Raw genomic sequence first — 17,755 nt, 5'->3', positions numbered from 1 at the left:
TCCATTTCTACTGATTTCACAATCTTATTTTATATATATTCGTTCTTATTTGGTATTGGATATTTTAAACAAAAATTCCTTATCTCACAAAAAAAAAAATCAATGCTTGCAAATGTCAGAAAAAAAAAAATAAATATAGAAGTTTATTAGAGTGCCAGCTAAAAAATGCTAGTTAATAATTTATCATTTTTTTAAAATTTTATAAAGTCTAGAATTTATTTATTCTCTGATAGTTTTCTAACTTATTTATTTTACAGAGGAGTAGCCTATCCTCTCTTAAAAAAGTATATTTGGTATGGAGAGCACTCGTTATGAGCTGATTTTTAAAAACGGCTAACTCAATATTTCATCCAGAAAAATATAAGGCAAGCCTGAAGATTTTGCTAATAGAAGGAACAAAGGTCTAGACATTATATCATCGAAATCTCGAGGCTTAGTCAATATTTTTCTGGCTAATATATTCAGTAAGCCGTTTTAAAAAATCGACCCGAAATGAGCTGTTTAACAATACTTCTAAGATACAAGGTAATGAAATTAAAGATCAATCTTTTATCTTCGATAAAATTATCAAAAGTAATATTTTTATTAATAATTTCTTGTTTTATTTAAAAAAAATTGTAATAAAAATAATTATCAAATTTATATTATATTCCATTAAAGCGTTATTTATTTATAATAAATAACTCGGATGCGAGAGGTATTCGAAGCTTTTACTGTAATTTTACTCTCAGACCATTGAAGGGAAACTTGTGATATATCATTTACGGCAATATCGCACGTATAAGATGGGTAAAACGCAATATCAGGCACCCAAATTTGACTCTTACTCACATGAGACACTTTATACGCTAGGATGCAATTATCATTTTCCTTAATTTTAATCGTGGTGAATCCGTTGTCATAAGATGTTAGCGTGAATCCAACGATAAACAATTGTGGACACAATTCATGAGCTTGTAGGGTAGTATTAGAACCCGGTGAAATTGTCATGCTATATAAAGATTTAAGGGTTTGGCGCGATATATTATCATTCAAATCGCACGCTCCTAATCTTTTCAATACTAAATCGGTTATCTGAGATTCACATAATACATTACGCTTCCTAATAATATTTATGATGTCTGTCACGGTAAAATTGTCTAAGTAGGACATTGGCTCGAATTTATTCTTCTTAATTACGCTCATAATATTCTCATTGGTGGCTAAAATTCCTTCTTTTTCGCATTCTTTTTTCCCCCATTTTAGAAGAAATTCGAAAATCAACGCCTTGGGCTCCAAATTATTCGCGTTTATGTAACTTATGAAATCGTTAATTAATTCAAACGGGGCTTTCATAAACATTTCGGAAGCGAGAGCCGACCTGGTAATGAATTGCATGCCCTAAAGTTATTTTAAATAAAAAATTTAAATCAGTATCAAATAAAAGTAATAACCTCGAGACAGTTTTTTTTATTAATTTCTGAGTGTAGCGGAGTTGACAAAAGCATGACTAGAGGGAAATTATTTTTAATATCCTTCCCATATGGAGAATTAATTTTGTCCACGCATTTTTTGACCAATTCTTTCATCAAAAATTTCTTAGCCCCGTATAAGAGTTCCACGAAAATGGCGGCTTCGACATTTTCGAGCGAAACATTATCCAGGTATATGTAACTTTAACAAGATTAATTTAAATTTTCAAAATTAATAGCTAAATAATGCAAACTTTAAGATTTTAAAAAAGGTTTCAGCGCTAATATCTAAGATATTGAAGCATTTTTTTTCGTAAGGAATGCTCCCATAAAAGAGCGTGTAGAAAAATTCGTTTTTGAGAGCAAGTATAAGTTTATGACCGTAGAATGTTTTATCATCAACCTTTAAATCGTATTTTTAATAATAATATTAACAAATTTAAAATAAACATATTATTTTTTCTTATAAACATTGAAATGTTTTCACCCTAAACCCAATGGTGGGAGTTAAAATTATTCTTATACAATATAGTGATTCATAACATTTTTAAAATATGATTTAGGCCACCCACCATACAATAGGTGTTAAACTTGCAAGAAAAATATTACACAGATTTGTTAAATATTTTCTACTCAAAAATAAATAGACCTAGAATCAGGTCCGCTTAAACGGCTAAAAATATAGGTAATTACCCGACTATATTTATCAGTTTTATTCGCAATATCACTCTAAAAGTAAGAGCCAAAAAATTATGACAACTATCAGACCTGCCAAATTTATGGTGTTTCTGATTAGATGTATATTATATTAAAATTAAATAATTTAAATTTTTTTGTATATTATATTATATATATGATGAAATAAGTTAAATTAAAAATATTTATGTTTTATTTTATGATAATGAATAAACAATAAATTCATTTTGAAAATTTTTTTTTTACCTTGAAAGTGATGTCAGATAAATGAGGATTATTGAATACACAACTACCTATATCCTTAGTTTCTTTGGCTATTATACTACTATTCATTTCGATTTTAAAATTTTCAAAGATATTATGTTAAAATTTACAATTAAATAAGTTTATCTAAAATTCTTATTTGGGTATTATTTTTTTTACTTATTTTTATATTATTATACTTTTCAAAATATTACGTTTATATTTCAAATTTAGCATGTGAACATTTCGTCCAATAGAATTTAAATTTTTCCTTCTCATTATTTACTTTTTTTCCTCGATAAGAACACCATGTAAAACAAAAATAAATAAAATTAATTAATCATATTTTTATATATATAGTTTTTAGAAAAAATATAATAATTTATTAAATAAAAAAAGTAATTTATCACAATTCACAAACACACCAATATATGTGTGATGAAATAAATAATTAAAATGTATATGTTAAGTCTAAGTTAAGTTCAACTACCAGTAAAAATGAAAATATTTGAATAAATATGGGTTATTATCCAGTTAGTGACTAATTTTTGCAACTTGAGAGAATCACTAAAAGAAATAATTTTAAAGTTAACAAAAAAGTAGGAAAATTTGAGCTTTTAATAAAAAATGAATTTCATACAAATTTTTTCTAACAATCGAACAGAAATGTTAAGGACAAATAATGTTCTATAAAAATCGTGAATTACTTTTTTATACTTACGTATGACGCTGTTGATCATATACTTGCATGACTACAATATTATAAATTTGCCTGGTCTGAGTTTATATACAAACTTAGTTTTTTAAATGTCAGCTTTGGTTGACGTAGAGTTGTTAGAAAGCTCGAATCGTGTAGATTTTTAAAAACGATCAGACTAAGATTTTAGTCAAATTGACTAAAGACATTGTGCTAATAGATTTCAAAAAGGTTTGACCTTATATTTTCCAAATCTCGAAGCTTATTTATTGCAATAACAAATTTGTAAGTCAGCTGAGTTTTGTAGTTGTTTGATATCCATTTTTCAAATTTTTTTTAAGAGAAAGCGTTCTATAAACAAAGATTACTTGGGATTTTCAATAGGAACACTATTAAAAAAGTGTATTATTCATTTAAGGAAGAATACGCTATTGAAGATATGATTTATCGATAATAAAATTACTTTTTCACAAAAAAAGGGTGGATATAGAATATTATAATATTCTACAGACGATAATATGGTTTAATAAATATTTCTATCAGAGACCCTATATTTTAAAATCGAATATTTTAAATTGCCATTATTAGCTAAAAATTGAAAATTAATATAATATATTTTAAAAAAATCTGGGCTGAGCCTGGCCTGAATATATAAAATCCAACCAGGGTCGAAAATTTTTTTTTATCCCGGGGTTCAAATGTATTTCTGCAAGGTCTCTGATACATAATACAATCCATTTAACATCAAATAAAAAATTTAGGAATTATTTAAAATAAATTCAAAAAGATCAATTAGGTTATTTATTTATAAAAAATAATCATGATCTGAGAGAATTTCTAAGCTTTTACTACAATGTTGAGACTATTGAATGTCAACTTGAGATATATCTTATATAGCAATATCATTACGAGGATAAACCCCGATATCAGCCACAAAATTTTAAATTAACAAATAAATAGATTTATTGATATTTACAGAAATTTTTTAATTCATACATTAAATTTAAAAGCGATGGAGCGGAGCTCCTCCACTCCAACCATAAAAGAAGCTAGCTCCCGTTCCCTGATTTTTAAGGGCTCCACGTGTATTTTCCTTAATAAATCTGAAATAATCTATTGATATACTATTGCACATTTTCTCAATAGGGTTTTTGAATTAGTTCACCATTGCGCGTCCCTAAAGCAACCCTGAGCAAAAAGTTATAAAAGTAATTTAGACATCCAATTAATGTTTATAAGGAATAATTATTAAATGTCTCAAGAAAATCTATAATATATATTTTTGTACATTAAAAAAAACAGACATTCTTTTACTAACAGAATTGGGATAAGGATGACAAAGTTTTCCCAAAACAAGCATAATTTTTAGCCTCCATTTTCTAAAAAAAGAATAAATTGCGAAAATTTCTAATTATTGCGATAAAACTATCGGATTCACTGAGATTATTTTGACGAAAAATGATATTGCGTCCCTGAGTGTGAAGTGATTCATTAGAGTAGGAACTCAATAATTTTATTCTATTTAAAATTTAAGCAATATTAAATGTTGAGCCGTTAAAATATTAAACATCAAGTTTTTACTTTCTCTTTATATCAAACATTTCTTGAAAAATCTTGTAAAAGTCATAATTAATATTCATTATATAGATTTATGAATTAAGATAAAAAACAATTTTTGATATTATAGACCCAGACCAGACATCATATAAGAAGAAATTCTAATTTCAATAGGGTAGATAAACAAAAAATTCAATTTGAAATCCTAAAAGGAAACTACAAGTGTTTCTTCAAAACACTTCCTTTTCCCTTCTAGTTCAACACACATGGCATTCTTCTTTTTTAAATATATTTTTATAATTTTTCCCCCTTTTACTATAGTTACAAATAGCCATTTTTTTTAACATAATAGATGAATATTTAATAATTTCTATCATAGAAAAATTCTTTTCTCTTAGAAGTTAGTTCCTATAATGCGCCCAAATTAAATGTTTCAACGCTACGTTTCAAAACGCAAATAATGCATTTGTTCAAATACAACACATTACCGTTTTTCATTTTTAATTATTTTTTAAAAAATAAAATAGCTTGCTTTTTTTTGAAACGTTTTTAAATTTTGAAGTGAGAATGGATAATATTATACCTTCTAAAATGTAAGAATAATTAATATTAAATGATATATAAATTTTTTTAGAACATGGAACGATACAATTACCAAAAGAATTGCAGAAATGCTGGAACCTGATGAGATTATTTGGAATCAAGAACATCCAGACCATAAATAAACCTTTATTGTTATGCAACATTTATCTGTTATTAGTTCCAGGTAAAAATATATTAAATATAATCATTTAATTAGCTTAGCTTTTTAATTTCCTGGTTTTGATACGCTATATCAGAAATTGAGGAATTTTAAGGACCAATTGAACAAGGAGAAAATAGGAAAAATTCATGAATATAAATACAAAAAATATAAAAATTTCATACAAAAAACTCTAGCAATAAAATTATTTCATTTTCTATAGTAAGCATTAGAGAACTGCAAAGTAATTTTTTCGCAACCCGAGCCCGAATTTAAAAAAATTTTTTGTCCGAGCCCGACCCGAGCACACATTTTTTAGTCAAACCCGACCCGAATAAAATTTTGCAATTTAAGTTTTAATATTATAATAACCAAAAAAAAATTTATGTGTATTTATTCAGTTCAGCCAGCCACCTTAAATAAAAGTTTATTTGACGGCCATAATCTATTCAAGATATATATTAAGTTGCATTTTATTAAATTTGTAAAAAATATTATAAAACGATTAATATACAAGCGAATTTAAAAATTATAACGATTATGTAATACAATAAGCATCATTCATGCAAATATAGATATGATATAAAAGTTAATAAATATATAAAAAATATAATGAACATATTATATTATATTGACCTCATCAATATCATTATCAAAATTATCACAAAGTGGAGTCATTCTCTCCTCAAAGGCCCTACCAGCAGCTGAAAACGCCCTTTCACTGCTAGCCGACGAAACAGGGATAGCCAGGAATTTAAGAGCTAAAATACTTTTGGCAAAATATTGGCAACAATCAACAAAGCCTTCCCCATGAATTGTATCAAATGATCTCAAATCATGTCCACAAAACATAGTAAGCACCTTTGTGCACTCTTTTTTCAATTTTGTACAACTTTTGAGTTTTTTCGGATCAGTACCAAAAAGATTATCAATTGTTAATTGTCTTTTTACTCTCTGCTGTTGTACTTGTATTTGTATATACACATTTATGTCTTTTAAGTTGATTTGTGCCTAAAATAATTTAATAAGATCATATTTTATGTATAAATATCTAACCTGTTGTTATTGAATTATATACATAAATAAATTTGCATATAATACAAATGACATAATTAAGCTTTTCTTTATTTTCATCATATATAAATGAAAATTTCTTCCATACATCCGATTTTCCATTAAGATTCTCCCTTACTTCATACTCTTTTGTCTTAATCTTTTCACCAATTCTTTTTAATTTTGCATCCATTGAGATAATTTTTTTAATATGGCTGTGTCTAAAATCTAAAAAAAATATTTAAAATGACTTTAATCAATTAGATTGAAATAAACAGAGTTGGGCAGTACTGCGAATACTTGTATGATACATGATACAAAATCCCTTTATATCTTGTACTCAGTATATTTTGACATTTTTAATAAGATACTAATAACTGTATCTAAGATCCTTAATTCTGAAAAGAATCTTGTATCTTTTTCATTTTCTTGACAAAAGATACAGATTCTTTTTAATATTCATGTTTTAAATTTTACATATCACAGTATACATCTTATTTTCTTTGAGAATCTTGTATTAATTTCCTAATTTTTTTCTGCTATATTTTAAAATATTGACAACCAAAATTAGCTGAAAAATTTACAACGTAGATAGATAAAAAAATAATAATACCAAAACGAAATAAATAAAGATTACATTTTATATATAAATGTAACTTAGAATATCATTACCAATTTTATATAATATTTTTTAATTTCTAGGATGATTAAGATTTATGGTAGTGAAATTTAAATTATAGAAATAAGTTCCCCTGAATCAAATCCCAATCTTAAATTTTATATGGAAATTTTTTAAAACAAATGTTAAAAAAACAATGTATAGGCTAGATAAATAAATAAAACTTATCTTTAGTACATAAAATATGTCTTATCTTGTAATTCACGGGAAACACACAATTTAGTGATAAAATAGTTTGGTATCCGGTTGTTAGGTTTATAAGATAATAATTAATAATGACATGACATGTTAATATGATTGACATTTTAATCCTAAAATGTGATAAATATTAAATAATATGATTTTATAATTAATATTATAAATTATACTGACTATTTAAGATATTAATATTATTATTTATTTTCGGGTCGGACAGCTTTTACAACCCGACCCGAGCCCGAGAAATTTTTTTTTAATGTCCGAACCCGACTCGAGCCTCGGGTTGGGCTACGGACAGCCCATGCAGTTCTCTAGTAAGCATATATATTAATCAATTGATTCAATTATGGTGTTAGCAAAATAGAATTTTGTATAATTTTTCCAAATTTAAATTATCATGATTTATTAATTTATTTTTATAAATAATATTTAAAAATTTGTTAGTACTATACTGTCGTATTTGTAAATACGTGAATGTTTTATATTTTTTTTTAACGCGGAATGCCAATCAACCTAGATTAGATGATATACATATATGTAAAATTATTATGATATATTATTATTATTATTTTTTTTGTTTTTTTGATAAAATTAATTTCTTTTTCTATAAAAATTACGGATTTTTATTGTGATAAAATTGTTTTTTATTTCGGGAATTATTAATAAAGAAAATCATTCTTCGCGAGTTATATTTCTTGTCTGCTTGGTGATTTTTGTAGTTTCGGGAATTTATTGAGTTGTTTTTGTTTTTCTCTTAGTTTGTGTTTAGGTTTTTTTTTAGTGTGTAAGTTAGATTTCGAATAAAGTTTTAAGTTTATTTTTTTAGTGGTGTCTTGTGACGCTGATAGTTTCCTAGGAGTTATTCGGTTTAGAAGGTAAAACAAAAAATTTTTAATTATATAATTTTTTTAAGAATTTTTGACTGCGCATTTGTACTACCATTATACGATTCTGATAGAGAAGTTTTTATTTAAGGTGCTGTATTAATATTTTCTACAAATATTTAAATTTTTGTAATTGATTATTAGTATTAATTAAAAGAATTTATGAGCAAATGGTTTATTTTTTTAGGCCTAGTGGGGAGCATAGTTTTGGGGATAAGGTTCTCTTTTATAAGGATTTGGGTTATAAAGTTATGTATAAGAACTTTAATGAATTGGATTTAGGTAAACAGTTGATTACTGTGGGAATATTATTAATGATGTATTTATTGATTATTATATTGAAATTGTTGGTAAAAAGGGGTACTGCGGTACTGGCAGGCAGGTATTGCAATTGGAAGAAGGACACTGCGGTGTCAGATGCTTATAAAAAGAAAATGGAGGAAACGTATTTTAATTTAATATCGGATATTTATGGGAAGAAAATAGCAGACTTGGAAAGTAATCTTAAAGATGTTTTAGAGGAAATCAAGGCTGGAAATGTTGGGAAGAGGTCAGATAGGATCCTCCTGGAAATGAAAGAAATGAAAGAAGCCATCAATGCGTTGATGAAGGAAAGCAAAGGTCCGGTTAAGAGCCAGGTGAGTGATAGGAATATGAATAAGAAATTTAATGATTACGAGGAAAATAAAAGATTTGTTGAAATGATCATTTGCCATCATTGCGGATGGCGAGGATATAAAAGGGATACCTGTGTAGTCCCAGAGCATAGGTTTAAAGATGGATTTCCGTTAAAGAGACCTGATATAGGAAATGCCAATGTAAAAATGGTTAGTTTAAATGGAGCCAGATTATGTTTTAAGTGTAAAAGGCCGGGACATGTAGCTGTGGACTGCATGGAAGCATCTCAAAATTCGTGTTGACTATATGATTGCAGAGTGAATCATATAGGAGTCGGGGCTCCGAGAGTTCGGAAAAATTTGTATAATAAAACATTTAATATTATTATTCGAAATGAGGGAAATGATAGAATTAAAATGAGAGATCATTCTCGTAATTTCCCTGAGAGGGAGGTTAGTCGATTTAAATGGGAACAATATCCGAGGAATATTGTCCGTTATTCTTTTAGAAGGGATGTTAAGAATTTTGTTTGGGAAAGATGTCCCACAAATCTTGTTAAAAGAAATGTAATTGTCAGTAATAAAAATTTAAATTCCGAGTTGAATTTAAGGGGCAATGAGAATGCCAATGAAATTATTATTTTAGATAAAATAAACGCTGAGTCTCCGATTAAATCATATGATATTTTAATGACGGAAAAATTAGATGGGCCATGTTTGTGTCCGAGGGTTAGTTTGAGGATTGATCATAGGAATATAGAAATGCTATTTGACACCGGGGCTAGTATTTCTCTAATGCCGCAGGAGAATTTTTATAAGTATTGGCCTGGGGGCAAACTGGAAAAAGAGGCTATGTGTGTCAGACAATTTGATGGGTCGGAAATTGCTGGTTTTAGGAAAAGGTCAAATTGGGGGTGCTTCTTAAGGATACTATGTTTTTCCTTGATTTATGGGTAGTAAAGGAAAATGTTGAGACTATTATGGGTTGGGATTGGATTACCAAGCTTGGTCCTCCCAATAATTATTGGAATATTTTTGATACTAGTGATAATGTAATAATGGATGTTGGAGAGAGATGAAAATTTGGATAATACTGATAATAAAATTTGTGAAATTTCGGAGGAGATGATGGAGAAATCGAGTAAGTTGGATTATAATGATGAGGGAAATGAGAAGCAAATTGTGGCCGGGGGAAAAGAGGATTGGAATAAGGTTAATCAAGATATTCCTATTCTAGTGAGGCAGTATGGCATTATTTTTGATGAAAAACTAGGTTGTTTAAATGATTACCAAGTTGATGTTCAACTTAGGGAGGGTTTTTCACTGATCTTTTTAGCTTGTCGGCGAGTTCCTTTTGAATGGAGGAAGGAGATCGATGAGGAATTAGATAGATGGGTGAAGGACGGCATTATTATTCCTGTGGGATATAGCGATTGGGCAACTCCGTTAGTGCCTGTTAAAAAGGCAAATGGTAAATTGAGACTTTGTGCGGATTTCAGGGTCACGGTAAATCGATGGGTGGTGGAGGTTAAATATCCATTGCCTAGGATTGAGGAGATTTTGGCTCAGTTGAAGGGTGCGAAGTATTTTTCCAAGGTGGATTTCTCGTCGGCGTATTTGCAGTTACCTTTGAGAAAGGAAATCCGTAAATTATTGACGATAACGACTCCAAAGGGGTTGTTTGCGTTTTGTAGATTACCATTTGGGTTGAGCGTATCTGCTCCCATTTTTCAACGGACCATGGCGTCAGTTTTTCAAGGATTGGAAGGAGTATTTTACTATATGGATGATGTGTTAATTACTTGAGTGACGCCGGAGCAGCATAATCAACGTTTGGAGGAAGTGTTTAGGAGAATTCGTGATAAAGGCTTGAGAGCTAGTAAGGAGAAAAGTGTTCTGGGGGTAATGGAGGTTGAATATTTGGGTCATCGGATTAATGGAATTGAAGTGAAACCTTTGGATAAAAATTTGAAGAATATATCGAACATGAAACGGCCTGACACTAAGGCTGAGTTGCAGTCTTTTTTGGGTATGGTCAATTATTACCATAGGTTTGTGGAGGATTTTGCAAAGGTTGCAGCGCCGTTATATGATTTATTGAAAAAAGGAATTCATTATGAGTGGAAGGATGTACAGCAGATTGCTTTTGAAATTTTAAAGGAAAAAATTGGAAAAGAGCCAGTTTTGGTGTGTTTTGATAATGACTTGGAAATTGTTTTGGCGGTAGATGCCTCAAATAAAGGAGTTGGTGGTGCGTTATTACAGGTAATAGAGGGCTTGGAGAGACCTGTATTGTTTTTCTCGCGTGTTTTTCGTGAGGTGGAAACCAGATATTCTGTGATTGAACAGGAGGCCCTGGCTGTGATTTTCGGGTTGACAAAATGTCGTGAATATTTGATTGGTAAAAAATTTGTAATTTTTACTGATCACAAACCGTTAATTCACTTATTTCGGAAAAACAATCGGGAGTTAATGATGTCTCCCCGGTTACAACGTTGGTTGTTGTTGGTGGGCAGCTTTAATGTGGAGATCCGATACCGTTGCGGTAAAGAGAATTGTTTGCCGGATAGTTTGTCCCGATTAGGATTAAATGAATGAAAATGATGAAGAGAACAAGGATAAGGTTCGAAACAGTGAAAAGGCCCTGGTTTGTTCACTTTCGCATATGCTCAAAGGGGGTCCTACCAATTGGGAGGATCTTAAGTTGAGTACATTGAGAGATAGAGAAATGACTAGGATAAAGTTATGTGTAATGGGGAAAAGATTTGGGAGGAGGATTGTAAAGTTTTTAAAAATATGAAGGAGGAATTGTCTGTGGTAGATGATTGTTTAATGACGGATAATCGTGCCGTAATTCCGTTCAAATTAAGGGGTGAAATTTTAAATTTGTTACATGCTGGACATCAAGGTCAAGGGAAGATGAAATCGTGGGCCCGTGAATATGTTTGGTGGCCGGGTATGGGAAAAGATATTGAAAATATCACAAGGACATGTGAGTCGTGTAATTCGTGTGCGGCGATGCCCCGAGAGGAGGTGGGTCAGATATGGCCCAGGTCGAGAAAACCGTGGGAACGCTTACATGTTGATTTTTTCGATTTAGACAAAAGGTCGTATTTTTTAGTAGTGGATTCGTATTCGAAATGGATAGAGTACGAGGAGGTACATGGATATACCACGAAAATTGTGGTAAGGAAATTGAGGGCATTAATGGCCAGGTTTGGATTGCCGGATACCATTGTATCTGATGGAGGACCTGCCTTTGTTAGCGATAATTTCAAGCAGTTTTGTAAAGAGTCTAGGATTCGACACATTTTGACCCCACCCTATCATCCCAGCTCAAATGGTCAAGCTGAGAGGATGGTAGCAATTATTAAGAATTGGATAAGAAAGGCCGGCAATCAGAGGAATGGGGTGTATTTGGCCCAGTTGTATTACCTCAATTCTAGGAATAAGGAGGGAGTGACACCTGCTGAATTATTTTTGGGTCGGAGGACTAGGGTTCCCCTAGATTTTCTAAGGGTTGAGAGTCACGAGAAGGGAGTTTTGGAGGACCGAAAGATTAGGTTTGAAGTTGGAGAAAAAGTATGGACTCGTTTGTTTGACGGGAAGGGCAAGAAATGGGCCAGGGGCATTGTTGGGGTAAACAGAGGTTCAAAGTTGAATTTGATCCAATTAGAAATGGGCGGCACAGTAATGCGCCACAATGATCATATACGACCGCGGAAGTAAATCTGAGGTACCTCATATGATAATATAAATATGAAAATATATGTATAAATAAAATGAAGGTGCATCCCGAAGGATTAGACTCGTTTCCGAGCAAATATATAATGTGTAAATGAAGGTTTGGGTAACATATTGTATGTGGGAATGGGAATTTAAAGGATCAAATAGGAGAGGGGCTCATCTTAAAGTGGTAAATATATATATTTATGCAAAGTTAAAGCATGAAGGAGTAAAATGTACGTGAACGGTCGGTAACCTTTTTTGTTTAAGTTTATGTATTATTATATGATGGTATTAGAATTTATTGATAGATGTTATGTAAAAAAGTGAAATTGAATAAGGAGGTTATCTCGGTAATATTACAGGAAATTGAAGTATATGTATGTATATGTAATGTTAAGTTAAACTGGTTTAATGTTCCGGCTGTCGGTAATAAACAAGGAAAAAGATTGAAATTGTGGTAATATATGTATTGTAAATGAATAAAAGTGTAAAAAAAGGAATAGAAAAGTTGTAATTCATTTTGTGAATACATTTTGTTCATAACCTTATAGGATAATCATGGTTGTTGAACATTGGTATTGGTATGGGAAAATATTTTGTTTAAGTAAAAAAAATATAATTAATTAGGTTCTGTTTGAGTTTTTTTTTCCTTTCCCCCCTTTTCTCTTGTTTATAATTTAATGGTTGTATGTGGGAATACCGTAAAAGGAAATAGGAAAAGTTTAGAACGTGTTTGTGTTTTGGAACGCAATCATGGATTGATTTTGTTTTTGTGTATGAAGTAATTTTTTTTTTAAAAAGGAAAATTAAATAACAAAAGTGTTTAGTTAATTTAAATTTTTATTTGTAAAAGATTTTTTTTTATTATAAAATTATTTTTTTTTTTCAATTAATTTCCCGAAATATTAAATTATACTTCTTTTATGAAATTGAAGTTTTTGTTGTTATAAAGTCAATTTTTTTTGTAACAAGAAATCATTACTACCATTTTCTGTAAACTAAAATAAAGAAAAGGTCAACGCATATTCTTGAACAGGTAAATTATATTTTTTTTTTATTAAATTGAAGTTTTGTTGTTATAAAGTTTTTTTTTAAGTCATTACTTACTACTAATTTCTGAAAATCAAAATAAAGAAAGGGTCCACGTATAGCCTTTAACCAGTTATCCACGAATATTTTATCACCTTCGGGAAATGGAAACAATATCCCGTTTAGTAGACCTTGGAGATTTTTATCTCCAGGTCACATTAATCAAGAAGCACGATGGTATGACCCTGGGAGAAGGACGCCGGAAGGAAAATCAACCACCGACGTATGGGAGTAGACGGAAAAAATGTTATAATTGTCAGGGAGAGGGTCATCTCAGACATCAATGCACGCAACTACCCAGGGATCGTGTACCTATGGGGGTGTTATCGGAAAATGCGCGGGTAGAACCATATGAAGAAAAAAGAAAGATATATAACGAGATGAATGTGGAGCAGCCGACAACTTCTGTTCTTATGGGACCGGCCATACCTGCGGATAGGCGTCCTCCGAAAAGACCAAGTTATAATGATGGACTGCCGCAATTAGGGAATTCTCGCGGACATCGAGAGGTGGATATGTTGCAGAGAGCTATGGCTACAATAGATACTGAGGTTCTACCGACGACTAGTGCAGGGGATTTTTGGAGCAGTCCTATGTCGGCTTAGGGTGAGGAATATTCATTTAACATGAAGGTGAGCATGAACATTTTTTTTTTATACATGTAGAAAAAGATTTTTTTTTTTTGTTTATCGACATGAAAGATTTTTTTTTGTTTATCGACATGCCCTGATCCCATAAAGGGGTGGCATGTCGTATTTGTAAATACGTGAATGTTTTATATTTTTTTTTAACGCGGAATGCCAATCAACCTAGATTAGATGATATACATATATGTAAAATTATTATGATATATTATTATTATTATTTTTTTTGTTTTTTTGATAAAATTAATTTCTTTTTCTATAAAAATTACGGATTTTTATTGTGATAAAATTGTTTTTTATTTCGGGAATTATTAATAAAGAAAATCATTCTTCGCGAGTTATATTTCTTGTCTGCTTGGTGATTTTTGTAGTTTCGGGAATTTATTGAGTTGTTTTTGTTTTTCTCTTAGTTTGTGTTTAGGTTTTTTTTTAGTGTGTAAGTTAGATTTCGAATAAAGTTTTAAGTTTATTTTTTTATATACAATTTTTTACCAGTTAAAATAAACAAAAACTTCAATCTAAAATATTTAAAATTTAATTCTATGAATTTTAATCCGCAAGCTGGCTCTTTATTACTATGAATATCATAAACTATTTTTTTTAAAGATAATTAAAAAAGGGCAAAAAGAATATTTTTTTTGAAAATCTTAATCATATTAAATATTAAAATAAAATGAAAGTGGTGGTTGGATAATGAATTAATTTTTAATCAATATTGATGATTGGTTTTTAGAATTTTGACTTTTTAGTAGCGCTGACTAAACAAAAAGGCAGGGTTTCTCTACAACAATTATTTAAAATAGATATCATTGACCCTTTAAATATTTTGAACACCCAATTTTTACTGTAAAAATTTATAACTCCTATTGAAATTTTTATATTTAAAATAAAATGAGGTTCCCACCAACAAGTAGTGGTGAAGCTCTATTTTTTAGCAGGATTTGAGCCTACTCTAAGAAGGTTAAACCGAATTAAATGAAAACTATCATTTTTAGCCTTTATACAGATTTAAACTTAAAAGACCTCGGTTAAAAAAATATACTCTTGCCTTCTGGTTTAGCGAATTTTTTCGAGTGTTGGGATACCAGATTTATAATAATAATACTATAGGCAAGAAATAATCTAATTTTAACAAAATTTTAAAATGTATTTTTATAATGATATTGGAAATTTTAAACAAAAAAGTCATTATCACACAAAATTATTTAATTGATGCAAACTACAAAAAAAAATAAACATAAAAGTTTATTACAGTGTCAGATAAAAAATGCTAGTTAATAATTTATCATTTTTTAAAATTTCATAAAATAGTTTAGAATTTATGTATTTTCTAATAGATTTCTAACTTATTTTTTACAGAGTAGCTTATCAAATTTGAATAAATTATATTTGGTATGGAGAGCATATTGTAAGGCATAAGACAATTGAATAAATAAATATCAATCTAGTCTTCAATAAAATTATCAAGAGTAATTTTATTAATAATTTCTTGTCTTATTTTAAAAAATCCAATAAAAATAAAATTATTCATATTATATTCTAAAAACATTATTTATTTATAATATATAATTTGGATTAGAGAGGTTTTCGATGTTTTGACTGTGATTTTACCCTTAGATCATTGAAGGAAAACTTGTGGTGTATTATTTACGTATAAAATGGGTAAAACGCAATATCAGGCACCCAAACTCGGCCCGTACTTATATGAATCTTAAATGCAAAGACGCATTTATCATTTTCCATCAGATTAATATAGATTCTTTTTGTGGTTGTTTTAACGCCATAAGAAGGTGATAACATGAATCCAACGATGAACAATTGTGGACACAATTCATGAGCCTAGAGTGTCATATTAGAATCCGGAGAAGTTGTTAGGCTATAAAAAAATTTAGGGGTTGGGCGCGATGTAGTTTCATATATCTAATTCAGAAAATCTTTCCAATAATAAATTAAACATTTGGGATTCATCCAATATATTCCGCTTCTTAATAATATTTATAATGTCTGCCACAGTAAAATTTTCCAAGTAGGACATCGGCTCGGATCTATTCTTCTTAATTATACTTCTCATTGGTGTCTAAAATTCTTTCTTTCGAGCATTCTTTTTTCCCCCATTTAAGTAGAAATTCCGAAATCAATGCCTTGGGCTCCAAATTATTCTTGTAAGTAGCTTATGAAATCGTAAATTAATTCAAACGGGGTATTCATAAACATTTCGGAAGCGAGAACAGACCTGGTAATGAATTGCATGCCCTAAAGTTATTATAAATAAAAATGTAATTCAATTTCGTAAAATAACCTCGAAACAGTTGATTTTGTTAATTTCTGAGTGTAGCGTAGTTGACAAAAGCATGACGAGCGGGAAATAATGTTTAATATCTTTCCCATATGGGGAATTAATTTTGTCCACGCATTTTTTGACCAATTCTTTTATCAAAAATTTCTTGGCCCCTTTTAAGTTCCACGAAAATGGCGGCTTCGACATTTTCGAGCGAAACATTATCCATGTGTATGAAACTTTAAAATAGATTTATAAAATTTTCAAAATTAATAGCTAAATAATGCAAACTTTAAGATTTTGGAAACGGTTTCAGCTCTAATATCTGATTTCGAAGCATTTTTCTTCATAAGCAATGCTTCCCATAAATGAGCGTGTAAAAAAATTCATTTTTGAGAGCAAGTATAAGTTTATGCCCGTAGAATGTTTTATCATCTACCTTTAAATCGTATTTTTAATAATATTTACATTAATTTAAAATAAACATATTATTTTTTCTATTTATAAACATTGAAATGTTTTCACCCTAAACCCAATGGTGGGAATTAAAATTATTATTATATAATATAGTAATTCATAACATTTTAAAATATGCTGTTTTTAATGGATATTCTTGAGACATTTAACACTAGTGTTGGCTGTCTAAATTATTTTTTTATATTTTTTCCCAGATTTCTTTGAGGATGCCCAATGGTGATCTAATTCGAAAACCCTATTGGGGAAATGGGCTACTTAGTATATCAATAGATTATTTCAGAGTTTTTATGGAAAAACAGGTCTTCTTTTAAAAATCGGGAGCGGGAATTAGCTTCTTTTATGGTTGGAGTGGAAGAGCTCCGCTCCACCGCTCTTTTAAATTTTTTAAATATTAATAAATCTATTTATTTCTTAATTTAAAATATATAAAAATTAAATTTTATTTAATTCAAATTTATGCAGTATTAGATGTTGAACCCAGTTTTATATTGGTTTTTAATCTAATAAGTTAAAATATTAAAGATCAAGTTTTTCTATTGAATCTAAGAAAACCTTGTAAGTCATAATAATGTTTTTTATAGCTATCCAATAAAAAATAGTTTTAAGATCCAGGCATCATAAAAGAAGAAGAATTTCAATCTCCGTCATACAAAAAATTCTAATGATCCTAATAAGACGAATATTAGGGCGAAGTTTATTATGTGTAATACTATTTTATTTT

General features: G+C 29.5%; 1 protein-coding gene across 1 annotated transcript; it reads right to left on the bottom strand.

Moving 5' to 3' along the window:
• Positions 1 to 548: 548 nt before the first annotated feature.
• Positions 549 to 16,907, bottom strand: LOC135930255 (uncharacterized). Its single transcript, XM_065467056.1, has 3 exons — positions 16,849 to 16,907; positions 1,434 to 1,653; positions 549 to 1,380 (listed from the first exon to the last, which is right to left on the bottom strand). Exons 1-3 carry the CDS (start codon positions 16,905 to 16,907, stop codon positions 667 to 669), a joined length of 993 nt encoding a protein of 330 aa, XP_065323128.1. The 3' UTR covers positions 549 to 666.
• Between the last annotated feature and the right edge of the window lie 848 nt (positions 16,908 to 17,755).

The sequence above is a fragment of the Gordionus sp. m RMFG-2023 genome, chromosome 1 (assembly GCF_954871325.1).
Source record: "Gordionus sp. m RMFG-2023 chromosome 1, tfGorSpeb1-WG-v2, whole genome shotgun sequence".
NCBI lineage: Eukaryota > Metazoa > Nematomorpha > Gordioida > Chordodea > Parachordodidae > Gordionus > Gordionus sp. m RMFG-2023.
Note: the sequence above shows the minus strand (reverse complement) of the source record. Positions and strands in the feature narration are given on the sequence as shown.

Excerpts from the sequence above, each read along its gene's own strand:
- LOC135930255 (XM_065467056.1), bottom strand. The coding sequence starts at position 16,907 with ATGAAGAAAAATGCTTCGAAATCAGATATTAGAGCTGAAACCGTTTCC. Across the intron at positions 1,654-16,848 it reads ACCGTTTCCAAAATCTTAAA|TTACATATACCTGGATAATG; the intron begins GTTTGCATTATT and ends ATCTTGTTAAAG. Across the intron at positions 1,381-1,433 it reads ATAAAAAAAACTGTCTCGAG|GGCATGCAATTCATTACCAG; the intron begins GTTATTACTTTT and ends AAATAACTTTAG.